Source organism: Eulemur rufifrons, unplaced genomic scaffold, assembly GCF_041146395.1.
Source record: "Eulemur rufifrons isolate Redbay unplaced genomic scaffold, OSU_ERuf_1 scaffold_81, whole genome shotgun sequence".
NCBI classification, from domain to species: domain Eukaryota; kingdom Metazoa; phylum Chordata; class Mammalia; order Primates; family Lemuridae; genus Eulemur; species Eulemur rufifrons.
This window is the reverse complement of record NW_027182863.1, coordinates 647,663-674,723: the sequence shown is the minus strand read 5'-3', so window position 1 is coordinate 674,723 and position 27,061 is coordinate 647,663. Positions and strand designations below refer to the sequence as shown.

Genomic DNA, 27,061 nt, shown 5'->3' with positions numbered 1-27,061 from the left:
AACGTGTTCCATCAGACACGGACCGGCTGCTGCACCACGGCGTGCTCTGCCGCCAGCACACTGTCACCCACAGGAGCATCAGTGGACTGTCCACGTGCACGGATCAGCACGGAAGTGCACACGGAACAACTCGAGCACAGGGCTTTTGGTTTTTGGGGTGTATATATGTGTTTTTAACATGACGGGAATGCACCATGTAGCTGGAGGTTTTTGCTTTGTTTTTAACCCAAAGGAAAAGACATCTTTTCTTTCAAACCACTTTTCCCTAAGGTAAGGTACTCACACCGCCCGCTGATACAAGCCACTCTGCCAGGGGACCCGTGACCGGTCCCCGACACCACGCGGGCTCACCCTGGCGAGGACGAGAGGCGGAGCAGACAGAAGCGAGCGAGAGAGGCTCTCGAGTCAGTGGTTTCAGTTACTGGGGGGGAAACACAACTTCCTGCGGATTTCACGTCACTCGCAGCAAGTGGTTTCTCACTGGAAAAGCCAAGCACACGGGGACAATAGAAAAGAGGCACTTGTATTTCACGTACGATTTTAACTATAATGAGCAAGTTAATGTTTTCCAAACAAGATTATCAAGTGACAAAGATTCATCCACACTTCACTAATCTGTAAACAAAAAGAGTAAATTTTTTGAAGAAAATAAAGATAAATATTTAAAAGTTCAAGAGAAGTAAAAATAAAATCCCCAAGAAGAGCCACTGTTGCCATCCAGTGTGCACGCAAGAGGCACTGCTCCCTCAGCGAGAGTCGAACGTGCATCTTAAGATACTGACATTTTATGCTCAAATACAACCTTTGCCATTCCACTATTTGTTCAGATATTTTTTAATTCAATATAAAAAGTTTAATTTGCCAAGTTAAACAAAATTTAACATAACCTTTGGAAGAGTCATCTTACCTCCTAGACTGTAATTCTCTGGCAAAAGAAAAGAACTGTGCAACTGATACACCCTCGCGTGTGGTGACATGGATGGGACGTGACACATGAGATGGTCACAAGTGCATCACGTGCAAGAGACAGGCAGGGAGACTCTGGGACAGAGAACTATGGCTGAGGGTGGCATGAAGATAGCTTTGTGCTGTCCCACCGGACAGCATCAGAAACCCACACCCAGTTTCTGCAGAACGTGCCCGTGGCGGGGGACGCTCCCAAGCAAGGGGACCAGGAATCACAGCGTGGGCGTGAGCTCACCAGTCAGCGGAAACAGGCGTGTGGGACACAGGCAACAAGCAGATGACCTACGCTTCCTAGTGCGGGAAGGACTCAGCAACTTAACCGAACTAGTGAGAAGCCGCAGCGCAGCAAACTCCCGCAAGTGCCGCGCGGCCACGGCTGTGGCCGCCTCACTCTGCCTCCTCCCGGCTGTCCGTGAGCCGCCCTCTGCTCTGCCGGCGGATGCTCACCAGCCTGCCAGCCGACCGGAGGCTCCACCGGGAGCCGGCAGCGGCGTCGGCCAGGGTGGTGTACTTGGCCGAGCCCTTGGCACCCTCCTCCCAGCCCGGCCGAGACGAGTGGCCGCCCGAGGCGTCCTCCAAGTCAGCCGACACGTCTTCCAGAGCAAGCTTTGGAGGCTCCCAACCTTCAATCTCATCTGGTTTTTTGGACTGTATGTTCTGTTTTAAAACCAAATTGTCCCAAAATCCAGATTTCTTCTCTGTCTTCAATTCTTCCTTTAATCGTACGTTAGTTCTACAGGAGATGAAAGAGTGAAGTGTTGGTGAGCCCATGACTTTAAGGCCCCAAATTGTGTAGATTTTATAAAGTTCTTTCTAAAAAAAATTTTAAGGTGTTTGGAAATCTAATAAAAATCTATGTGTAAGGTTTCAAATATTAAGATTAATAAGGAAAAATTAGTCACTACGTGTAAATGAAACACGTAAAAACCATAATTTAGGACACCCCTTGGCCATCTGTAACCAAAGAGCTGGTTCTCAGACGAGAGACACAAAAGTGTCATCACAAAAGAGCCTGTCGGGGCCTCACGAGGCAGGTGCTGACTGCCTGTCTGCGCAGCACACACACAGGGAATCCAGGGTCTGGGTTAAGAAATAAGAAGGGAAAACTATTCCACTTATCAAACAGGTTTTCAACAGGGTTATTCATATAGCAAGCTCGTCTCAGGAATTTAGTAGGTAATTTGCTCACTACAAGCCAGAACCCCGAGCACTGGCGGCCAGAGAGAACAGGCGGCCGAGGCGGCCGAGAGGGACAGAGGCTGCCGGAGCAGCCGGTCGTCTGGGAGCCGGGCCCCGTCTGCACTGTCCCTACAGCTGGAGACCGCGAATGAAGGCCTGGCGTGGGGCAGGCACGGAAGTGCAGACAGCGGACGGGGCCCCGCGGTCCCCAAACAAAAGCAAATCCATCCCCATAGGGTCCCCAAGCGTCATCTTCTGATCCAGCGACTCTTCACGCCACGGAGCAAACAGCCCCTGGTAACACCATCAGGCAGCCACTGAGTTCATACTTTCAACTTTAAATGCACTTTTTAAACTTTTCCGATGTCAGTTGAAATCTATTTGTTTTCTCAAATCTTTTACAGTTTACCTAGCGATCCTGAGGGTGCTCTTCCTTGTCTCCTTACACCAGAAACGAGATCTGCGTCTCCACCCTTCCCCGCCGCAGCCGACTCACCCTCTGGACTTGGGAGACTCGCGTCGTTCCAGGAGCCGCTGCTGGTCGTCCTTATTAAACAGGGAAGTCACTTCTTTCCAGCCTCGGAAACTTGCTCCCTGCACCTAATAAAAGGTTAAGAAAACCGTCAGGTTTGACACTGTGAATCAACAGGTCTCAGTTTTCTGCTCCAGTGCCTGCAGAGCTAAAATGCAGGACAACTGGCAGAGCCCCGGGTCCCTGCTACGTCTGCGCACACTTTGCTCGTGTAGCCGTCGGTGACCTCAGTGCCGCGCGGTACAGTCACGTCAGCTTACCGAGGCTGCCGAGTGATCCAGTTTTAGACTAGCCGTAATCATATCTTACCTGAACTAGGTTGTGATAATGACACAATCAGATGAAGCTGCCCATAAGAGAACAAGGTCCCCTTCACCCGAGGGACTGACCCTAGAGAGGTCACGGGGGGGGGTCCCCCAAATCCTTCCCCGAATCTGCCATCTCTGCCCTTTCAGTGTTGTCCAGCCCACCTGCCACCTGCAGCCCCAGCAGGGGGTCCCCTGGGATTCCATTTCTGACATCATCATGAAAGGAGAATTATTGGGATTTAAATCACTACCCAGTGTTTCCATTGAAGTTACTGGGAATAAGATGTGAGAAACAGTCTCTAGTTAATGAGCTTCAAACAGCTATCCCTGGGGAGGAACAACCTACAAGGAAGAGGAAATGAGAGGGAAACATTTTAGAAATGAGTAGCGAGTGTGCACGTCAAAAGGGTAAGTGGATGGATGGTCTTAACTGTTTCCAGAAATGCAACATAAAGTTGCACTATCTGGGAGGGAAGGCGGGTGACACGTGGCTTACTGCAGAATAAATAAAGTTACGGGGTGAACATGAGACAGGGCTGGCCCCTTCCCACCCTCCGGCCAGTGTCCCCAGACCGGGGACTGCGGAGGAGACGTGTTGAAGCACAGTCTGCACATCCGTGTCACCCCACGTGCGAGCAGCATCCAACGTCCTGGACAGACCGGTGCCCTCGGTGCCCCGACCCAGGGTCGCGTCCAGCGCCGAGATCCCATCTCTGTTTCCCGCCGTTCGTGGACTCCTCGTCCAGGCGTGTCAGCGTCTCCAGTGTTACGAGAACTTTCACTCAGGATTGTCACTCTGTCACTCTTTCTCACACACACACTTCCCCAAAGTCCCTGGGGGCTCTGGGCCTCGGGCAGGTTCCCGGGTCGTTCTCAGTAGGGACTCACGTTCCTCCACCGAGCTGATCGCTCCTTCCACCACAACGGTCCAAGCCTGGTGGCCTCTGTCCTTTCAGGTGTAAGGACGTGTCTGTGACTTGTGGCCGACGTGCGCCTGGCCCTTGGGGACGCCAGCGACCTGCCCTCGGTCGCTGACCCCGCGTGCAAGGACGACGCTGCCGTTTAAAGCGTCCTGCAAGTGCCGACTCCGGGGAGGAAGCCGCGGCGTGAGCGCTGACGCCTGAGCTGGGGCACACGGCCTGGCCCCCCGCGGCCCCCGAGCCCCCCCCGCGGCCCCCCGCAGCCGCCGAGCCCCCTGAGCCCCCCGCGGCCCCCCGCGCCCCCCCCGCAGCCCCTGAGCCCCCCCCGCGGCCCCCCGAGCCCCCCCGGAGCCCCCCGGGCACCACGAGCCAGGCGAGCTGAGCCGCCCGTGGGAACACGGGGGAGCAGGGACGGACTGAAGGCGACACATCGGCAAATAAACCAGCAGAGAAGCGTCGCAGTGCGAGTCCCCAAGAGCTCAGCGCCCGCCAGGCCGAGTCGCCCCGGATGGCTGTCGCGACTCCCCGCTCCCCTCCCGCACCGGGACGCGGACGCGCCTCGTCCTCCGGCAGGTGCAGAAACGTGTGCGAGGAAATCGCTCCGTCCGCCCTGGGTGTCACCACCGGCCCCGGCCCTGAGCCCCCGCGAGCCTCCCCGGGGTCCCCAGCGGCCCGCGGGGCAGACCCAGCCCGGCGACTGCCATCACCTGGGTGGGGGCGGGGCGGGGACTCCCCTCATCTCCCGTCTCAGCCAACGCGGCGCGTCCTTGGGCGACTCCGCCCCTCAGACGCCAGGCCACGCCCCCCGCCCGCACCTGCGCCCCCGCACCTGCGCCCCCGCACCTGCGCCCCCGCACCTGCGCCCCCGCACCTGCGCCCCCGCACCTGCGCCCCCGCACCTGCGCCCCCGCACCTGCGCCCCCGCACCTGCGCCCCCGCACCTGCGCCCCCGCACCTGCGCCCCCGCACCTGCGGGCGGTCGCCGCCCTGTGAGCCCGTCTGGGGCCGAGGCTCCTCCCACCGGGCGGCGCCCAGGTCCCTGCCGGGCCCTGCGAGGAGGGAGCGGAGGACCCCGCCCGGCGGCCGGCTGAGCAACCGGACTGGGCTGAGCAACCGGACTGGGCTGAGCAACCGGGCCGAGCTGAGCAACCGGGCTGGGCTGAGCAACCGGACCGGGCCCCGGCGTGGCGCAGGCAGGATCTCAGGACGGTCTCGGTCCCTACGCCCAGGCCAGGCGTGTCCCGCGGGGGCGCCGGCCTGAGCACCGGCTCCTCCAGCCGCGAGGCCGCCGCCTGGCGGGGTCCGACGGTTCCGGTTCCGGAGGACACGGACACTGTCCTGGGGTGGAACAAACCTCGGGCCGTCAACACGAGCAGTGCTCACAGTGCGAGGCGCGAAGGACGTTTTCCTCTTCCGAGGGCCGAGCCCCTGCGCCGCCCACTCCTCCGGGAAGCGGCGATAAACCCAGATTCCCCCCGGGACAGGGCAATGACAGGGTGACAAGCTGGGAGTAGATGCAGGGACAAAGTGACGGCCCAAAGAAATGAAGACAGATAAGATGTGCTATAGAACTCCACGTGGCACCCAAGCAGTTAGGCTACAGGTATGAGAAAGCAAGTTTCTGCACAAAACAAGGAAAATCCATTTTTTCCTTTTAGCTGTATCTCATATGCAAAAAAAGTCCTTCGTGTTCCATGAAGAAAGTCTAGGAAATACTGGAAAGACAGTGAATGCCGTCCGTAATTTACCAAACGCTGCCTGCTGGAGAGGTGAGTGGACGCGTCTCACCATGAAGTGTGCAGAGGTCAGCCCTGGTCTGCAGGACCTGCCGGCCGGCGCCCAACACCGATGTCGTCACACAGAACACGGGGTGACTTCACCGACAGCTCTAACTCAATCCAATCTTTTTTTTTTTTTTTTTTGAGACAAGAGTCTCACCCTGTTGCCCTGGCTAGAGTGCCATGGCGTCAGCCTCGCTCACAGCAACCTCAAACTCCTGGGCTTAAGCAATCCTCCTGCCTCAGCCTCCCGAGTAATTTTTTCTATATATATTTTTAGTTGTCCAGATCATTTCTTTCTATTTTTAGTAGAGTCGGGGTCTCGCTCTTGCTCAGACTGGTCTCGAACTCCTGAGCTCAAACGATCCGCCCACCTCGGCCTCCCAGAGTGCTAGGATTACAGGCGTGAGCCACCGCGCCCGGCCTCAGACTTCATCTCTTGATTATAAAACAGACCCTCATCTAACCAAGTTTAACTCTGAACTACCATCCTTCAAACTTAATCTCACAAATTATCTTAAAATTTTAAACAAAACGTCAAGTTGAAGACCAAGGTCTAGTGTCATCTGCATGTTCTAGTTTTCCTCAAATATGGAACTCTCACTGCAAGTGTGTAATTCCAAACAAAACAGACCCAGGCGCCTCCTTTCACCACGGGAGGGAGTGCCTGCGGCGTCCCCGCCCTCCAGCGAGGCACCTCCCTGTGGCAGAGCAGGGAAACCACACAGAGACTGGACGGTGACAGATGAGACCACATTTCAATGTGTGGGCGAGGAAATATCATCCCAAACCACCCCTGAAACAGACCAGGGAGAGGGGTGATCCGTGAGAAGAATGGGAGCGAAGCTCCGGTCAGCTCAGGCCACGGAAACACACGCACCAGCTCCGCCCACATCCCATGTAATTCTAATATTTTAATAAAAGTGATTTCATGTGTATGCTTCTTAAAGGTATTAGAATTCGCGGGTCAGGGAAAAGGAAAAAGAAACAATCTTTGTGAGGCCGGGGCTGCCAGTCTCTCACCAGTAAACGCTGTCACACCCGGCGGCAGCGTGGGGTACGTCCCGGGGTGTGGGGGCCGTGCCGCTGGGGGGCTCTGGGCAGACGGCGGCTGGTGGCAGCTGGAAAGCGCTGCCGTCCCGGGGCCACCGGCACGCTGACACGGGTCCTTGTGGGCTGGGAGGAGGACGTGGATGGGGCCCCGGGTGAGCCGGGCCGCGCCCCCTGCCACGGCCCACGCCCCCTGCCACGGCCCGCATGGCTCCCCGACAGCCTGGACACGGGGGCTCAGGGCCAGGACACTGAGACGAGCCTCGGAGCTGCTGGGGTGACCTGGTGAGGGCGGCTGGAGAAGCCACCACTGCCGTGTTCCCCCGGAAGGTCGTGGAAAAGGCCATCGTTGTAGGGCCACGGAAACACGGTGGCCGCCACGCCACAGCCAGGCTGAGGTTCCACTGTGATTAATTCAGAGGCGTGGCTGGACGGCTTAGTTTTCTAATCCTTCTAAATTTTAGAACTCACAATGACTTCATGGTTAAACACTGAAGCTATGAGAAACTGGCAATTCTGGAGAAAACCGGTTTCACAGTCCAGCTCAGGCAGCCGAGTCCAGCGTGAAACCAAACCCTGGCCCTTCATCCAGCGAGCGCCATCAGGCCACGGGGAAATTCCGCGGCACTTCACCAGCTCACAGCCGAGCGGCTCAAATGCCCGTCGGGGAACGCGCCGCGGGGCTGGAGCTGGGGTGCGGCCGGGCTCCCACCCGGCCCCCCGGCCTGCCTGGGCGCGTCCCCCTCAGCAGGGCAGCTCGGGCGGCCCAGATGCACTTCAGGTGCCAAAGTCAAACGAGACCAGCCCTCGGCAGCTGCGTGCACGGAGCCAGCCGGCATGGACAGCATGGGGCGGCCCCAGAGACGTCGGCGCACAGGGCCCGTGCCCTGGCCAGGCTAACGTGGGGCCGGGCAGGGTGGGCGTGTGCCCGCGGTGGGCTCATCCCTTCAGCCCAGTCTGGGGCCGTCAGGTCGGCACTCGGCCCCTGGCGGCAAACGCTACGAGGACCCCTCGGACGGCAGCGGCAGCCGGCGCCTCCCGGCACTCGCTCTCGGAACCAGGTTCTCTCCACGGCTCCAGAGCAGACGCTGCCCAGGCACTCGGGGACAGGTGACTGGTGACAGACACGACGGGGGATGGGGCGTGCGCCCACGCGAAAGCGCAGGACACGGCTGCTCGTGTCGGCATTAGCAGACACGTTTAGTGGCTCCTAAAAACATGAAAAACTTGTGATCAACCAGTGAAACGTCGGTTGTGTGGCTTATGTGGCCTCTTACTCCACAATCCTCGTTTTATGCCTTTTCCTTTAAATACTGCCGTCATCTGACAGCCCTGAGTTACTCGTGCTGAAGGGAAGGGCGAGGACGTCGCTCAGAGCCAGCTGTGCGCACCCCCCCCCAGGAGGAATCGCCCTGCGACAGCCAAGGGGGACGCAGCCCGCCAGGCGGGACCAGGCGGGACCAGGCGGGACCAGGCGGGACCAGGTGGGACGCGGGGCAGGAAGGGCCGTGGGCACCGCATGGAGCCATCAGAGCACGTGCTCACAGGTCAAAGGGCGAGCTGCCCTGCATGGCCCGGGGTGGCCCATGCGCAGTCCGCAGCGTCTCTGGAAAGGTGAACAAGAAACCGTGAGGTGAGAGAGCTGGGCGGCTGGAGACAGAAACGAGGGGAGGTTTTCAAGGGGACCCTCTGTGCACGTCAAGTTTTGTATCACGTGGACGTGTTACAGACACACGTGTCCTGAGCTGTCATCTCAGAGCGTGGTAATTTCTCAACCTGCATGCTTCACGAGAGCCACAAACACACAAAGCAGCTTCCGTGACCATTTCCTCAACTCCCTCAGGAAGACACACGCTGGCGCCACTCCGGAGGCACGGAAGAGAAGTCAGGGCCTCTCCCGGGGGGGACACCAGGTCCAGAAGGACACAGTGAGTAGGGTGAGCCGTGGGGAGCAGCGAGGGGGACGGCGCCAGCCCTGCTGGGCAAGTCATCTCGCTCACCAGCCACCCCATGCCCTGAACCACGGCCCTTTCTCCAGAAAAACACCCTCTCCGACCTGAAAAGCGAGCGCTTGTTTGGCAGGCGGGAGGGGGGACGGGACCCTGAAGGGGCCGGAGCAGCCAGCAACGGAGCTGTGTCCGTCCTGTCCACACAGCATGCGGGGAAGGGTGAGGTTCCGTTCAGAGGCCGGCACACAGAGGCGTGAGGTGCGGCGTGAGGGGGACCCAGTGTTGCCAGCACGTCACCGAGATGGGGAACACAGAGGGGTTAGGAGACAGCAGGCTTGGGCAGAGTCGGGGCTCGGTGCGTCTAACTCGGGGTTCACAGAGGAGGGCTGCACCCCGGTCACAACGGGAATCCCCGCTCCGCGCGGGGCCGCAGCTGCGGTCGACGCCGGGAGCCAGGCGGGGACAGGAACGTGACGTCCAGCATCCCAGCAGCGAGGATGGGTCAGTCTTCTGGGTGCTGGCGGGAAAGAGCCTCACCTGTCACCGAACTCCACGCCATGGTGACAGATGAAATGAAAGCACAGTGACAACCCCGGAGCCGCGGTGTCACCCACACCTGCAGCCCCTCTGAGCACCTGCCCTGGCCACGCCCCGGAGACCACGTCCTGACACTCTCTCGCCGAGACTCGGTAACACGGACACCACCTGACAACTGCCTCCGTCCCTAAAACGATGGATTCCTACAGAACTTTTCATGATATGCCGAATGAGCCCCGTGCCTGGAAACGTGGAATTCAACGTCTCGGGAAGCAGCTTAAACCGCCCCGAGTCTGCAGGCCACCCCTGCAGGGGAGACGGGGCTGCTGCTTTAATTGCAATTTTATTGTTCTTTCTGAATTTGAAAAACAAAAATACAAGCAAAGTATTAGGGAAAATTGCACTATATAATGGTAACAACTAGTGTCCTCAGTATGAGAAAAGTTTTATAAAACAATAAGAAAAACAGCCACGTAGGAAAGTGGGGGAAGCAAGAGCACCTTCCCGTCACAGGAACTTAACTTCTTGGTTGAGGAGCACACGGTCCGCCCGTCCCGGCCCCTCGGGGGCTGGTGTCGCTCAGAGAAGTCGGAGGTCACGGCTGCGCCAGCCCAGGTCGGACGGCCGAGTTTCTGCTCCAGCCCAGGCCCCGCCCAGGGGCTGCTGTCCGCACCTGAGGGGGGGACCCCGGGCCCCAGAGGCACACAGGTGACTTCATCAGCCAGACCTGCTTGCTCACGGGGCCGCCTCCCAGCAGAGCGGCTACCCCGGGTTCCGGCCACGGCTCCCCTCAGCGGCCAACGCCGGCTACGAGTCCTCCACGAGCCCTCTCTCCTCTGCTCATTTCTGGCCTCCAGGAAGGGCCACACCAAGGGGTCATCTGTCTCCTTCGACGGGCTCTGTCTTCTCGTGTTAGACCCAGGGACGCAGCAATGGCCGGGTGGGAACAGAAGGGCCCAGGCCCGGCAGGAGGGACCCGGTTTGCAAGACGTTCCAAGCAGACCCTGAGCCCTGCCACAAACCCTGACCCGACACACAGAGTCAGTCCACTCCCTTCAAACAACTCACAACCCTCCCGTGTCGGGAGTAAAAGTCACCACGTCAGCCACGTGGGACCTCTGCACTGCTGAGTCGCCAGGCACGATCTAACAGAGCTCTCTGTCCTCCACCATTCACGCCAGGACACAAAGACCTGAGGCCATTTGAGTCCTCACACGGCAGAACTGGTGCCCCAGGAGCCCCACGAGACAATCTTTGAGACGAATTCGGAACCCAGACTTAAAAAAACTCAGAGCTGGAGACCTCTGGAAAAAAAAAAAACAAAAAAAAACCCAAAACAAAACAAAACTCAGAGCTGGTCAGCTGCATTTGCAGGCATTTCCCATTCTGAAAAACTTCTACCTTATGTCTTTCAAAACACACGTTTGAAAACTAAATGGCCAGGCGCACGTTGGTGACGGCTGTCACTCACACAGACAAGGGCTCGGGGAGGGAGAACTCCCACGACAGATGTTTTAACAGGGCGTTTCGCTGAAATAAAAATTAACCTTTCATAAACGATGGCTTAATAGTCAATGTATATACATTATAGTCTTCATGTAATTTTGTATACCTGATAAAAACATAGTTAATACATTTGAAATTACTAATACGCTCTAAAATCAAAAGCCGTAAATGCCGCCTACTTAGCAAACGGATCCACGACCTTAAGCAGCCTGGCCACAGCCTTCCTGGGCACAAGTATTCTTTTGTTCAGCAGGTTTGTAAAGTAGGAAAAGGATTAATCCAGTAAGTGCATTAACTGCTCTGCACAAGCCCTCGCATACCTCTGCCGTTAAGCCCTAACTCGGTTTTAGTAGCAGATTCACTGTGAGTCCCGTAGACGCAGGGTGGGAGGCAGCTTTTCAATGCATGACTTGTTCACAGTATTGAAGATGCTTAAAGTTAGAACACACCATCCGGTCCTTTTGCTGACCACGATCCAGACCACCGGGGGCAGGAGGGTCCCTAGAAATGGTTCAGACGTGAACTTTGTCTCCAGAAGCCAGCGTGAAATCCCACCTCCTTCCACCCACTTCCTATGAAGTCTGTGACGATCCTCTTTGGTCACAGCGATGACGAAAAGCCACGTCATCGGGTGGGTGACTCTCCACCGAGGCTTTAGGTGGAGAACAGGAAGACAAGTGATGATCTTCAAGGCCAGGCGTGTGTGTGACAACGGAGATCGCGGACTGGCGTGGAAACGCTCTCGGGGACGACCCACATGCTGCGGGTGTCACCAGGGCGGCCTGGACGCAGGACGGTGACCAACAGGAGGCAGCCGTGGGACACCTACAGCCACATCCACGTTGGTGCAGACGTCACCCACCCGCTGACCAGCCGAGGGGCAGCCGGGACCGAGGGCCCCGCACAGCAGGGCGGCCGAGCCCCCCAAGGACCTGGCCGGGCCCACTGGGGCTCTCCCTCCTCCCCTCCCCCGTCGTCCTTGCCAGCACCAGCGTCACCGTCACGGGCCACCTTCCACTGTCACGGAGGCACAGGAGCAGATTCAGATGAACACGGCTTCTCCGAGAAACTAATCCCCCAGGTCCCCTGGTTTCTGCTTTGAGAAAGTGGGAAGCGCCGACAGCCCCGGATGCCTGGGGGGGAGGGGAGGCGAACGCAGAGTCCAGGCACAAAGGCACAAACGCCGGTTAAGATGAGAGAAGCGGAGTGAAGACGAGAAGACGCACAGTCTCACTCACGGTCGCATTCCGTGACTTTTTCATCACGAGGGACCCCACGCTGGACACAGCGGACCGCGCGGAGCAGGAATTCACGCCGCTTGGGACGAGCTGTCCTCCTCCTTCCTGAGCCCCCAGCGAGACGTCGCCGCCCGTCCTCGCCGCTGTGACGGCCCCCGGCCGAGTCCCAGCAAGGACGCAAGACGTGGGCCTCGCACCAAACCTCCGTGTCCCCCGCCCGCTGGCTGACAGCCAGTTCGACGAGGTCCGTGGCAGGAGCCTGGGTCCCCGAGTCGCGGTGGGGACGACGGCCAGGACCTCGGCACGGCAAACAGCAAGCCCTGCCGTGTTCGAGCCTCGCGCCTGGCGGCACACGACGGGGTGGGCAGCATGACCGCACCCCACCCAGGGCGAGGACACGCAGCGGCCCGGGCCCACGTGCTCTCCCGTGTCCTCCTGCATCCCTGCACTTCTCACACGTCTTCACGTGCACGCTTGCCCACGCCACATGTTACTGAGTTTCGCTTGTTTTGCATTTCTAAAGCCAGTGCAGGACCTGCTTTCTCCACGCCAGGAGATGCTGCCTGGCGCACCGTGTGGGCGCAGCTCACACCCTTCACCCGGTGCTGTCCTCCGTGGGACGCTGCCACCGTTCACCCTTCCCCTGCCGGGTGGCACCTGGGCTTCCACGTTCTCACCGCCCGTGGCGGCACTGCTGATGCTCTTGCCGAGTCTCCCACTCAGGCGCAGGGGTCACCCCAGCCTGGCGCAGCCGCCGCCCCGTCCACGCACGGCCGGGCTCGCCGCACCCAGGAGCAGCCGGAGGGGCCCAGCGCAACCGCAGCACTCGGAGCTGGACCAGCGTGGACCGCGGTGACAGAAACCACCACTTACGGCAAAGTGGCAAAACTGAAACACCCTCCTGTCCTCCTCCGCCTTCCTCACCGCTGGGCCAGTCAGCTCGGGGACGGAAGTCACAGAACAGTCCTAGTCCTATCAGAAACGCCAGATTCCAGCCTCAGGTCCCACAGCCGCATGACCAGCTATCCATTAATGACACTAAAGTGTTACATATTTACAATCACACTACTAAAAACAGTAACAAGAACCTAATTGTACTGAACATCAAAATAGAACTATTCCAAATAAAGATGCCAAAATAGACATATCTAAAACTCAGACCTAAGGTGGCTTATGTTTATAAATCACAGCAGCATTCTAAATTACTATTTTTAAAAAACGAACTTTAAAGGTAGACAGACATGCTCACCAAACAGAAATAAGAATAAAGAAAAAAAGTCACATCGAGTCGATCGATCCTGCCCCTTGAAGATGATCAGAGACTTATAAACACTAACGGCATCGACCCCAAACACCAGCGTTTCGAATAGCGGCCCTGAACCGCTGGGCAGTGAGGCTCACCGGCCTCGGCTCGGAGCCGTCCCAGCAGGACGGGATCACGACGGGGCGGCTGCTCCGGGCTCGCTGGGCCCCGGGTGCCCTGAGTCCGCCGTGGTCCCCTCTCTGCACAGGCGCGAGGGGGACTGTAAGACGCCCAGTTACTGCTACAGTCTTTGTACGTTGTACTCCCAGGCCCTCCACGTCCTGCGCCTCTGGAAATGCAAACTTCTTCATTAAATGCTAGCTGCGAGACTGGGGGGGAGGCAGGGGAGCCGGGGAAGTCCTGCTCCGAGAAGTGGGCAGAACAGGAAGTGGAGAAACATGCCGGGGGGGGGGGTCTCTCTGGCCTCACACACACAGGTAACCCCACTTCTGTTGAGCTGCTCAAATGGGACTTTGAAAAGTCAGGCACGGGCCGGGCGCGGTGGCTCAGGCCTGTAATCCCAGCAGTCTGGGAGGCCGAGGCGGGAGGATCGTTGAGCTCAGGAGTTCGAGACCAGCCTGAGCAAGAGCGAGACCCCGTCTCTACTAAAAATAGAAAGAAATTAGCTGGACAACTAAGAATAAATATATATAGAAAAAATTAGCAGGGCATGGTGGCGCATGCCTGTAGTTCCAGCTACTCGGGAGGCTGAGGCAGGAGGAGGGCTTGAGCCCAGGAGTTTGAGGTTGCTGTGAGCGAGGCTGACCCCACGGTACTCTGGCCTGGGCAACAGAGCAAGAGTCTGTCTAAAAAAAAAAAAAAAAAAAGAGTAAGGCACGAACCAGCTTCCGGCACGCTAGGCTGACAAGCTCCGTGGACCCACTGCTCTGGGAACGCTCCCAAGGGCAAACAGCAAATGAAGAAATGTCTGTTCAAGAAAATCTTAGCACTGCAATCCTAGCACTCTGGGAGGCCAAGGTGGGAGGATTGCTCAAGGTCAGGAGTTTGAGACCAGCCTGAGCAAGAGCGAGATTCCATCTCTACTAAAAAAAAAAAAAAAAAAAAATAGAAATTAGCTGGACAAGTAAAAATACATATAGAAAAAATTAGCCGGGCATGGTGGCGCATGCCTGTAGTCCCAGCTACTCCGGAGGCTGAGGCAGGAGGATCGCTTGAGCCCAGGAGTTTGAGGTTGCTGTGAGCGAGGCTGACGCCACGGCACTCACTCTAGCCTGGGCAACAGAGTGAGACTCTGTCTCAAAAAAAAAAAAAAAAAAAAATTAATCATCTTCAATGAATAAGCTTAGTATTAGCCATAGGCAAATATTCATCAAAGAAGATCTAAAAAGCGATATCAGTAGTTGTAAAGAAACAGTGAATTACACCAGATATTATTTTACTTCAAAGTTTCAGAACTGGGACGGGGGGGTGTCAAGTAGCAGCGAGACAAGCAGCGGCTGAAGTTGCCGTGTAATGAAGTTTGTTGGCTACGACAGAGTTTGCTGCTGTAACAGGACAGAACAAAACCAACAAAGGACAGGCAGAGCCCACGCCCTTCCTGCGCAGTTTCCCTGTCTATCCCCAAGCACATCCTGGTGGCCCTGCTGTGGCCTTCCCGCCACTTCTCAGGCCTTTCCTTAGACCGGCGCCTCCTTCGATCATCAGGTAAGAAGGGCAGTGTTAACACCCAGCCAAGGCAGGAGGACGTGTGACAGTTCTCTCTTCTCACAACGTTCGAGCACTCTTCCCTGGAAAGGTCACCAGAAAACCGGTCCCCCACAGCCCGACTTCTGTCAAAACGCTCATTAACACAAAACATCCCAGTGAAAATGAAAAGTACCTGTGATGTTTGTTGTATTGGAATTTGAGCCCAAACATAATCTAATCAATGTTTTTATGAGGCACTGAGTGCTGAAGCCCTACTTAGTTTTTGGCTATAAAAACAGAATTTTGGAAAATGATATCACAAATTTATCATAACCCATACGGTAAGAGAAACAAGACAACAAAGAACAGAAACCAGAGACCTGGATCCGATTTCTGTGAGTGGCCACTGACACAAGTACGTGCACAGTTCGAACTCCGCACACGTCACGTCACTTCTCAGAGTCCTCAGACACAGGCACAGCGGACTCCCGGTGGCAGCTGCCACCAACGCCGCGTTGCTGCTGTTGGGAGGAGGCAGCGTGAGGACCCTCAGGCCCTGGACACGTTTTCACCCACCAGCCCACACGTGCCCTTGTTTTACGTGTGTTTCCGTGCAAAGGCCCCCGACTTACCGGCTCCTGACTCCCCAGCACCAGACTCGCGCCAGCAGCCTGGAACTCACACCTGAGCGCAGCTTCCCGCGCACACGTGGTGTTTCCGTGACGCACACCGTGGCCTCCTTGTGCCTGGGGACACGAGACACCTCCGCTCCGTGCCGGGGCCACTTTGAACCGCGAAGTCGACACACACAGTGCAGGAAACGCGGCGCGAGACGGAGCGGGAGAGGCCCCTGTTCACGCAGGCGCCATGGCGGGAAGCTGGCGTGGCGGGAGGGTGCGCTGGGAGAAACGCTCCCTGCCCTGCACGCCCGCAAATGCCTGGACGGCCGTGAGTACCGACCGGGATCACGGTGAATACCGGCGAGCAGGTGGATCCGCAGACAGACCCACGGCTGCGAGCGGCTGCGCCTGCTTCTCAGGGCTCAGGGCCAGTGCGGGAGTCGGCAGGACGAGGCCGGCAGGGCGGCACATCCAGGACGTCCCCAACCAGCAACAGCCGTTTACTAAACAAACGACAAAAAATAAAACAAACAAACAAACAAAAGAAACAAAACCCCAAAACCCTCTACTGAGTAAAAAGCTCTCCATTTTCCGTACACACTAGCAGGCCACCGTAAAAGATCCAAGTCATCTCCCAGATGCTGCGACTAATCACTGCCTACCACCCAGTCGGCAACAGTCTGTAGCACACCGTGCTTCTGTCTGTAAGCTTATAAAGCTAAAGCACAGTTTTCTTTAATAAACAATTGCCAGTATCTCGAAAAGTAAGAGCCGTGCCCAGCGCCCCCACCCTCTCCCTGGACCCCCAGCACACAGGTTCTCACCACGCGCTCACCCTGTGTCCTCGTCTGGGGAGGCGGCTGTACTCCCCCAGCCCTTGGGGTCCCTCCCCCCAGTTCTGTCCCAAATCAAGGTGAGGACAGGTGTCCCCCGTGCGCAGCGGCCCCCACGGGATGCGCAGAGCAGAAACTGTGCTTTACCTGGCTGTGCACAGCACGGAGACGGAATGTGCCGGCAACACAAACACAGTGAACTGCCTGCCTGGCAGGGAGGACAACAGAGTTTGCGGAAGTCTGTGGCTGTGCCCCGTCTCCACCTGGAGTCACTGTGAAACAACAGGGAAGTCCCCTGGGCTCCAGCCTTGGCCTTTGAATTCCCAAGGCTGGGGCTCATTGACCCCACACCCTGCAAACCTGGACACAAAGCAAAGTCTGTTCCTCCCAGCAGGTGATCTACCGAAAGCAGGAGAAATAGGACAAAGCGCCCCTGGGAGGGAGTTCGAGGCGGGAGGTGCAGCCAGGCTCGGCGATGCTCAGTTTGATTCAGAGTGAAACCCGCAGTCTGACTCAACATCACGATTAGAATAGCAACTTCTGGATATTCTAAGTCATGCTACCTCAAGCTCTAGCAAAAACCAATAAATCTCACGAATTAGGGTTTTACACTCTTAGGAGTAACCATTTCAACGTAAATGTTTAATATCAGCATTTGCGGGTGGACATTACACAGGGCACGGAACCAGGGCCTGAGAGTCAGCTCTTAAGCCCTGGCCCTTCCGTCCTGAACACAGTGGCCGGCTGTGCTCACAGGACGCGGTGCGGGACCCTGGAAGCCACCCGCTAATTCCCCGAACTCTGCAAGCCCAGGCAAGAAGAACCCCAGCCTCTTCGAGGAGCTGCTCTGAGGCCGGGAGGAGACCCTGGGGCTGTGCTTCCCACTTCAGGGGCAGCAGCTGAAAACAGCTATTGCGGACCCAAAACAGGCCTAGAGGGACTGGATTTTTAACTGTTTAAATTTCAGTTTAAGGCCGGGCGCAGGGGCTCACGCCTGTCATCCCAGCACTCTGGGAGGCTGAGGCAGGAGGATCCTTTGAGCTCAGGAGTTCGAGACCAGCCCGAGCAAGAGTGAGACCCCCCCCCTGTCTCTACTAAAAATAGAAAGAAATTGTCTGCACAACTAAAATATATATAGAAAAAAATTAGCCGGGCATGGTGGCGCATGCCTGTAGTCCCAGCTACTCGGGAGGCTGAGGCAGGAGGATCGCTTGAGCCCAGGAGTTTGAGGTTGCTGTGAGCGAGGCTGACACCACGGCACTCTAGCCCAGGCAACAGAGCAACAGAGCCAGACTCTGTCTCAAAAAGAAAAAAAAAAAAAAATTCACTTTAAAAAGAGATATTCCATTTCAGTTATTGGAAAACTTTTATGTATGTGTGGAACAACTTGGATAAAACAATCTATTTTTCAACCGTAAATTTTAAATAATCTAAATACTGATCAAGTATTTCTGATGAAAATTTAACATCCAGATTGAGCCAGGTTGGTAAATGTAAAATATACACGAGATTTCAAAGACTATGAAAAAAAAAACATAAAAATATCTCGTTAATAAATTTTAAAATGATTACATTTTGACATATTTTAAATATATCAAATTAAAATACTTCATTAAAACTTTTTATTTACTTTTTAATATGGCTACTAGAAAACATTTGCATTCTATTTCCAAAGGGCAGAAGCTCTACTTGCTCCACCAGCAGGAGAAACCTCCGGCCTGTCAGGGTGCGCGACCCACACGCAGGGCAGGGGCGAGCGTCTCTGGGGCGCTTCCTCCTCCCCCTTCTCAGAGCTCAGATGCCACCGAAGTGCCGGTTTGGCTCACGTGAGCGTCCAGTGAGACTCATCCGACGAGGAAGTATCTGTTCACCAAAACATGACTCAGTATCTAGAGACAGATCAGACCTTCCGGACACTGCGGCTCCTTCCCTGACTTCTGCACCTGGAGCAGGGTCCCGGCACCTGCCTGTCGCGGGCAGCGGTGTCTCCCGAAAACCCCGTGGGCTGGGGCCCCTCACAAGCCCCTGCTGGGTACCAACACGCACCCAGCTGTCCTCCCGGCCTTGGGGACACGGCGACAGCTCACCCAAGGCCTCTCCCAGGGAGCTCTCGACCTAGGACTCGGTGACTCTGCAGAGGGGGCAGGTGCTTTCCAAAGGCCTCACGCAGAGGTCAGCATCGTCTCTCCTGACACCTGAGTCACCGTCACCCTCCCTGGCGCCTCCCGTCCGCCCTGCTGCACCCCACGCCCCCACCCCGGAGCACCAATGCCAGCCGAGACCCTCGGGCCTCAGCACAAGTCAGAAAAACAGCATTAATTATTTCCACTATTTAACAAGATCTACTTTTCCTTCTTTTAGGGTGTCTGTTTGCCAGAGAAAACTATTAAGGGCTCGATACGCATCATTTCATTCACTGTTCATTTTTTCACTTTACCCGAGAGGCAGGATGGCCTGGTTTACACGGGCTACGGACACGGAGCTCCGCGGTCTGCACCGTGACCCCCGGGAGGCAGGTGCTTGGGCTCCGCCCGGTCTCACAGCCACGTGATACGAAGGGCGTGTGGCACCTCCCGTGTCCTGGGGGAGACGGGCCTGGCTGCAGCTGCCACCTGACTCCACACTGCAAACCGTCTCCTCCCCAAGACAGGGTAAATTTAGCAATTTTATCTCGAAAACATGAATATAACGGAATGTATTTACTTGGCTACACACAGGAGTAAGATTTCTTTCACCTTTATAGTCTTTGTGACATGCTCACGTCCTAGTTAAATGCTCATTCTTGCAAAATCATCCCCTTTCTCTCCTAACACTATGAAGTTTTCTGGATAGGGAAGAAATTTTGTTTTATATTACATTTCTACAACATTCCACCACTGATAAAAAGTTTTTCTGATGTTGTCTAAAAAGAAAGAAAAGAAAAAATGAAGACTTTATTTAAGACCATCTCAACAGGGGAGAGAGACCTAGTTCAACCCCCAGTGCAGCTAAGAGAGCTGGCGCTTTGCAGCCGGGCAGCAGAGGGTCCGTGGGTGGGACGGCAGGAGGGGACGGCAGGGCAGGGCAGGGCAGGGCGCTCTTCCTGCAGGCGGCCGAGGACTCAACGTCAAGCCTGGGGGCTTCTCAGTGACGGGATGCCCCTAGGTGGGCCGGGCAGGCCAGAGTCCTGACCAAAGTTGGTCCAGGAGAGTCTCTGTCACCACGTCGTAGCTGTGTGGCCTTTCCTAAGTCACCTACTGCTGTGACTGGTTTCTGCACGTGGCAGACGGTGGCACTGACCCACGTCAAGGGCTTCCCAGTCAGAGCCCGGGCACAGGCCCCGGCTGCTCTCCTGGCCTCAGGCCAACAGCTGGGAGCAAAACCGCAGCTTGGCAAGGTCAAGGGGTCGGTGCAAGGTCGCAGGGCTGACGAGGGGCAGGGGGGCCGGGACTGCGCGAGGCCGCAGAGACCACGGCCCCAACATGAACTGCCAGACTGTGTTTTCACGCAAACACGGGATCTGACTGCAGTTCTGTACGTGCAATGTCGTGGCAGCAAGACTGGCGGGGAAGTTTCAAGACGTCTTCACTTAGGCTCGTGAGTACAGAAGAAGCTATTTAATATCATCCACGGGAGAAAAATGAATTAAAGCCGTATTAAGACACCACTTTCCCCCCATCAGATCTAGATGTTGCTGACACGCCGCATCACGCCACATGGGAAGAACGTGGAGAGACATTCTTGCGCACTGCTGGCTGGAACGCAAACCAGCGCGACCTCTTTGGGAGGACAAGTCAGAGACAGCATCAAAATCCCAACTGCACGTCCCCTTGGACTCAGCGGCTGCACTTCCAGAAACTTACTGCAGAGAAGAGAAAGGACTTACGCTGCATGTCTGTAATAGGAAAGGACTAGAAGTAATTTCCCAAAGGTCACCCGTGCGGGACTAGTTAAAGAAACCTGTGTGTCCACACAAGCAAACACTATTGCTACGGACTGAACGTGCCCGACGTTCGCATGGGGAAGCCCGAGCCCCCAGGGAGCTGGGTCGGCAGGTGCGGAGCGGGGGGCAGGCGGGGGAGGGGAGGTCGTGAGGGTGGGCCCCCGGGAGGGTCAGTGTCCTGCGCGGCGTGAGGAGCCCTCCCTCCCTCTGCCCGGGGCGGCCGTCCGTGAACCAGGAAGGGCCCACGTCCAGCCCCCGGACCCTGAGAAACGAGTTTGTTGTGGCAAAAGCCTTTACAGCAGATCAGTTTCTGCAACAGAAAGGGTGCAAATTCGCTTTGATTCTCGTTGCCTTTAGTTTTGAAAAGAAATAACGGAAAACGGTGACAAGATGCCAGCCAGAGAGGCAGGGCGGGAACGGGACGGGAGCGCCAAGGCCACACTGGGCTGCGGAGGCTGCCAGCGCGTCACCCGTCCTTCAAGAGCGCCGGGCCTCGGCAGGCTGGATTCCGGGTTTTGGGGAGCAAACCACCCACCAGCTGTCCAGTCCACGCCGCTCCTTGCTTCCCAGGCACCACTAATGCGGACATCCACAGAGCCCTCACAGGGCCGTGAAAGAATGGCTTTGTGTGATCTAAACCGAGGTTTACTACTACTTGGTTCCTCCTTTCTTCAAAGTCTGATTAAACAATACCTGAAACAGGCCGGGGGCGGTGGCTCAGGCCTGTAATCCTAGCACTCTGGGAGGCTGAGGCGGGCGGATTGCTTGAGCTCAGCCTGAGCAAAAGCGAGACCCCGTCTCTACTAAGAATAGAAAGAAATTATATGGACAGGTAAAAATATATATAGAAAAAAATTAGCCAGGCATGGTGGCACATGCCTGTAGTCCCAGGTACTCGGGAGGCTGGGGCAGTAGGATCGCTTGAGCCCAGGAGTTTGAGGTTGCTGTGAGCGAGGCCGATGCCACGGCACCCTAGCCCCAGCAACAGAGTGAGACTCTGTCTCAAAAAAAAAAACAAAAAACCTGAAACAGTTCTTGATTTCTTTTTTCTTTGCAATACCTATAGAATATGTCTAAGCCTTTTAAATATTTTAAGACGAAAATATGTCAAAAATTCCGTGAGGTTTGTTCGTAAAGCCGTTGGTTTAAAGTCGGCTAAATCCCTGTGCCGTCCAGTTCCAGGCGACCAGGGAACCCTCTAAACCTTGCCAAGGTCAAACAAGCTGTTTCCTTCTCCACTATTTGTGTACACCCTTGACCGGCAGTGGTTAAAAGAAGTGGCTCGGCGATCTTATGCATCAGAAGAGGCCAGATTAAAGACATTTTGGCCATCTGATAGCATTTTACACCACACGGCCTTAAAAATGGTTTTCTTCCAGCTGAACGGAAGCACTGCACACACATCACTAGGGAGCGAGGCAAGGTGCACAAAACGTCAACAGGGAGAAAGCAAACGGCACTTTAAACATACATTTGTGCATCTGCTTCAGCACCAGGGAGCTTAACATGCTTCCCACTGGAAAGGGGGAAGAAGTCAAGACCTAACATTTAATATCCAGAAATATTTTACCATATGCATTAGCAGATTCTTTTAAGTAAACATTAGACTCATTAAAACTTGTCTCTCCTTGTTGAGTGGTTCCCATGAATGATTCTTATAAACCTCACTGTTGTATTTTAATACAAAATAGATGTGTACTTATGACCAAAAAAAAGGCCAATAGCCTAAAAAAGCTCAGGGAAATTTATTTCCTGCAATGTTAAAACTATCTTTAGTAACAGTTAAGTGTCTCTTAAATCCAAGTAATGATTTTGAATGCCTCACATTTCAAATTTATTAGAACCTAAAACTATCGTTTTGTTTTTCAAAAAAAAAAAAAAACCACAACAGATGTTCGCTGTTAAGACCTGATCTTCAAGGAAGTGGACAGGATGGACACAATTGCAACCTGAATCCCTTTCTAGAATGAGGCAGAATGTGCTCCCAACCTGCCTGTTCAAATCCAACTGACTGATACATTCAAGACTGAGAAACTAAAAATGAAACGGAATTGAGAACTTCTTTCTCAGATGACAATGAATTTAAGTCATTAAATCCTACTTGCATATTAATTCCTACTTTTCAACTTTAAAATAAAATTTTGTAGGCAGAAGTTTTATGATAAACTTTTCATGAATTTTAAAATTTAATTCTAAGAGAAGTTAGCTTTGGGATAAAGATCCATGCTCCTGAAGAAATTAACTAAATTTAGAGTATGACTAACCTGTCACAATTAAGAAAAATCTTCCCTATTTTCCTATAGTGAAGTGTTTTCAACACATTAAACTACAGATACTCTTAATACAGTGACGTGAAAACTGCAGTCAAACGCAATACTAGAACATGACACAGGAGAAAACCCAGACGATCCTGGGTTTGGCGATGACTTTTTAGATGTAATATTAACACCAAAAGGCACAATTCATGAATAAATAATTTATGAGCTAGACTTCATTAAAATTAAAAACTGCTCTGAGAAAGACTGTGCAAAGAATAGAGACAAACCAGAGACTGGGAGAAAATCTTTGTAAAACACACGCACATAAAGGGCTGGTGCCCAAAATACAAACAACTTAAAACTCAACAGTAAGAAACTGAACAAGCTAACAGAATACAGGGCGCAAGGTCTGAGCAGACGCTGCACGAGGAGATGCGCAGGTGACAGGCCCAGGAAACGCAAACGACAGCAAGGAGACGCCCTCGGGACCAGAGCAAGCTGGCTCAGGTGGCTCAACTTCAGGCAGCCAAGGTGCGAGTTCCCGGCCGCCAGCGACCCCCGGGGGGATGTGCGAGGGCAAAGGCAGCCGCTGGGGAAGGCAGCTGCTGGGGAAGGCAGCTGGGCGGCTCCTTGGGAAAGTGATACGGTGTCACCATGTCACCCAGCCCTGTGCCCCTGGGTATTCACCCAGAGGAGCTGAAAACTACGTCCGCACAAAATCCCGCCCATGGATGTTTCCGGCCGCTCTGTTCACAATGGCCAAAGCCCAGAAGCCACCAGATACCCTTCAGCAGGTGACCGTAGCAACTGTGCTACCCCAGACAGAGGAACACTGCCCAGTGCGACAGGAAATGGACTCTCAAGCCATGAAAACACGCGGAGGAACCGTGAATGCATATTACTAAGTGGAAACAGCCCGTGTGAAAAGGCTGCACACGGTGTAGCCAACTGTGACGTTCTGGAAAAGGCACAACACGGAGACAGTAGAGAGCGCGGTGGGTGCCGGGGTAGGCGGGGAGGGAGGGAGGAGCAGGGGGAGCACAGACAGTCCGAGGGCAGAGCACTGCTCCGTGATACTCCAGTGGTGGGTACAGGTCATGGTACCTTTGTCCAAACCCACAGAATGTAAAAAATCAAGAGTGGACCTCACTGTCAAGTACGGATTCTGGGTGATAATGTGCCAAGGTTGGTCCACAGATTGTAACCAATACACGGGGCGGGGAGGGGATGTTGACAGTGGGCAGGAGAAAGGGACACAGTGGGAACTCTGCACTTTCCCCGGAAATTTGCTGGGTACCTAAAACTGGATACCTAAAACATAAGGCCTATTAAAATAAAGTTTGTTTTTAAAGTACACACAGAAAGGGGATAGATGGCAATTCTGTGAACAGAAGACCAAAGGGCCTCAACAAATGCGTTGCCAACAATTCATCCAGGTGGAAGATACAACACCTGGTGTCAATCTCCTAGTCTTCCCACTGTTCTGCATGTTAGAAATTTTTCAAAATAAAAACGTAAGAGAAAAAACGGGTTTTTAGGATTCATTAGGAGAAACGGGGACAGAACACAGGAAGGCTCAATCTACGATTTTCAAGGGTCCGTCCACAAACAACAACACTGCCCGTGTTTGACCAACAGTAGCTGTTTCCAGCTCCTTCAGTTAACTCCGTAACCACACAAATTCCATCATGATAATTAAGGTAGTTGCTATTAAGACTAACCATGAAATTTTGAGATTTAAAAAATAAAAGGTAGGTAAGCACTAATACTATCAAAAGTAATTTCTCGGCCGGGCGCGGTGGCTCACGCCTGTAATCCTAGCACTCTGGGAGGCCGAGGCGGGTGGATCGCTCGAGGTCAGGAGTTCGAGACCAGCCTGAGCAAGAGCGAGACCCCGTCTCTACTAAAAATAGAAAGAAATTATATGGACAACTAAAATATATATATACAAAAAAAAATTAGCCGGGCATGGTGGCGCATGCCTGTAGTCCCAGCTACTCGGGAGGCTGAGGCGGTAGGATCGCTTAAGCCCAGGAGTTTGAGGTTGCTGTGAGCTAGACTGACGCCACGGCACTCACTCTAGCCCGGGCAACAGAGCGAGACTCTGTCTCAAAAAAAAAAAAAAAAAAAAAAAGTAATTTCTCAAAGACAAGTTCAGATAGTAACCACATCTAAATGCTTAAGGAAATCAACTCCACTTTCTGTGATTTGGAAACTGCATTTAACTCCTATAAGAAACGTCTATCAAGATGAAACAACTTCAGTACCTAAGAGAGATTCTTTTTGCTTCAACTGGAGAAGAAACAATCTCTTAGAAGACAGAGAGAAGAGACCATTACCTTCTACACAGCTCTAACAGCAGCAGGAGAAAGTTGCCAAACTTTTAACACAAAAATAAATTGTATGACCCTCGTTTACAAAAAAAGCTGGATTTCTGACCTAAATTTCATTGCACATGAAAAGGAATATTGCGTTGGGAAAAGGGGGAGGGCTGGCATACCCAACGCAAACAGGATCCACCTGGGAGTCTTCCTAATTAAAAAATTCTGGGCATACCAAACATATCTCCACACTTGTCGGCCACTGCCCTGCAGCTTTCTGTACAAAGGACTTCTGCCTTTTGCCCCAGAAAATCACAGGTTTAAAGAAAAGGAAATACTGGTTGTGCAAACACTTAGCCCACTTAACATTCTGCTGCGGACATCAGGAGCGTCTTCCTCCCCGAAGGCCGCCGCAGTGCCGGGATGCAGGCCTTCTCCGGCCGGGCAGCACCTGGCGCGCGGCGCGCAGGCCGAGCCCACCGCGCGGGGACGCCCCGACGGCGCCCAGGACGCCGGGTGCCCCGTCTACCACCTGGGGGGTCGACACCGGCCACGACGGCACAGCCCCACGAGCCTCGGGGCAAGTTCTGACTCTGCACGCTGGCTCCACGGGCCGCGCCCTCGGGCCCGCCTGCGCCCCCCCCCCCCCGCCTGCGCGCCCCCCCCGCCTGCGCGCCCACCCCCACCTACTCGCGGCCCCCCACCTACCGGCGCCCCCCGACCTGCGCGTCCCCCCGGCCTGCGCCCCCCCACCTGCACGCCCCCCCACCTGCGCGCCCCCCCACCTACTCGAGCCCCCCCACCTGCGCGCCCCCCCCCACCTACCGGCGCCCCCCCACCTGCGCGCCCCCCCACCTACTCGCGCCCCCCCCCCCCACCGGCGCCCCCTCACCTGCGCCGGCGCGGGGACGGAGGGCGGCGGCTCCCCCCGCAGGCCGTCCTCCTCCTCCGGGGGCTCGTCCAGAAGCACCCGGCTCCGGCTCAGCTTCCACATGCTCCGCGTCCCTCCCCGCCGCCGGGCGCGCGGCCTGCGGCTCCTGCGGGACACGGGCCCGTGGGCCGGGCGGGGCCGTGCGGCGGGCGGGGCGCCCCTCCCGGGCCAGGCCCGCCCCCCAGCGCCAGCCCCTCCCCCAGCGCCATCAGACCCGCCCCAGGACCAGGCCCGCCCCGCCCCCCAGCCCCCCCAGGCCCCCCAGGCCCCCATCAGGCCCGCCCCCGACCGGGCCCGCCCCGCCCCCCAGGCCCCCCAGGCCCCCCAGGCCGGCACAGCCCCCCATCAGACCCGCCCCCGACCGGGCCCGCCCCGCCCCCCAGGCCCCCCCAAGCCCCTCCAGGCCCCCCAGGCCTGCACAGCCGCCCATCAGACCCGCCCCCAGGACCAGGCCCGCCCCTCCCCCCAGGCCCCTCCCAGACCCGCCCCCGACCGGGCCCGCCCCGCCCCCCAGCCCCCATCAGACCCGCCCCCCGGACCGGGCCCGCCCCGCCCCCCAGGCCCCCCCAGGCCCCTCCAGGCCCCTCCAGGCCCCCCAGGCCCCTCCAGGCCCCTCCAGGCCCCCCAGGCCCGCACAGCCCCCCCATCAGGCCCGCCCCCTCCCCCCGGACCAGGCCCGCCCACCCCGGTCCCCTCCTCCCAGCGTGGTCCCGCCCCTCCCGGGCCCTGCTGGACACTGCCTCGCCCAGGCCTCCGGACCTCCGGGTCCCCTCACGTCGCCCCCGACTCACCCGCTCGGCTGCCCCCTCCCCCAGGACGCCCCCCGCCGTGCTCCCTCCCGGGCCAGTGGGCGTGGCCAGTCCGCCCGGGTCACCGAGGCAACGGCCCAGCGGCCAGTGCGCATGCCCGCCCTCGCGGCCCGGCGCGGAGGGGCAGACCGGGTGGGGGTGGGGGCGGGGCGAGGGAGGCGGGGACGAGCTGGCACCCTGGGGTGCGAACTCTGGGGCGCAGGGACCGGGCTGCCACGCTGGGGCTACCGGGGGCTCCGCCCGGACAGCGGGGCTGTGTCCGAACCGGCAGAGGACCGGGAGGGAGGCTGTGGTTATCGGAGGAGGAGTCTGAGGTCCCCAGAGGCCCTCGGCCGGCAGGTGCGCGGTGCTGCAGTTCCCAGCCAGGAGCCCGCGCACCCGCTCTGCGCCCGGGCTGAGGGTGTTTTTCAGGACGGTCACGAGCTTGGAGCAGAGGGGGCGCCCCACACACCGC

The 27,061-nt window shown here is 56.2% G+C and overlaps 1 protein-coding gene across 1 annotated transcript; it reads right to left on the bottom strand.

Moving 5' to 3' along the window:
• Positions 1-719: 719 nt before the first annotated feature.
• Positions 720-26,613, bottom strand: TDRP (testis development related protein). Its single transcript, XM_069464630.1, has 4 exons — positions 26,590-26,613; positions 25,760-25,904; positions 2,642-2,745; positions 720-1,699 (listed from the first exon to the last, which is right to left on the bottom strand). Exons 2-4 carry the CDS (start codon positions 25,859-25,861, stop codon positions 1,354-1,356), a joined length of 552 nt encoding a protein of 183 aa, XP_069320731.1. The 5' UTR covers positions 25,862-25,904; positions 26,590-26,613; the 3' UTR covers positions 720-1,353.
• Between the last annotated feature and the right edge of the window lie 448 nt (positions 26,614-27,061).

Excerpts from the sequence above, each read along its gene's own strand:
- TDRP (XM_069464630.1), bottom strand. The coding sequence starts at position 25,861 with ATGTGGAAGCTGAGCCGGAGCCGGGTGCTTCTGGACGAGCCCCCGGAG. Across the intron at positions 2,746-25,759 it reads CCGTCCCCGCGCCGGCGCAG|GTGCAGGGAGCAAGTTTCCG; the intron begins GTGAGGGGGCGC and ends ACCTTTTATTAG. Across the intron at positions 1,700-2,641 it reads GAGTCTCCCAAGTCCAGAGG|AACTAACGTACGATTAAAGG; the intron begins GTGAGTCGGCTG and ends CATCTCCTGTAG.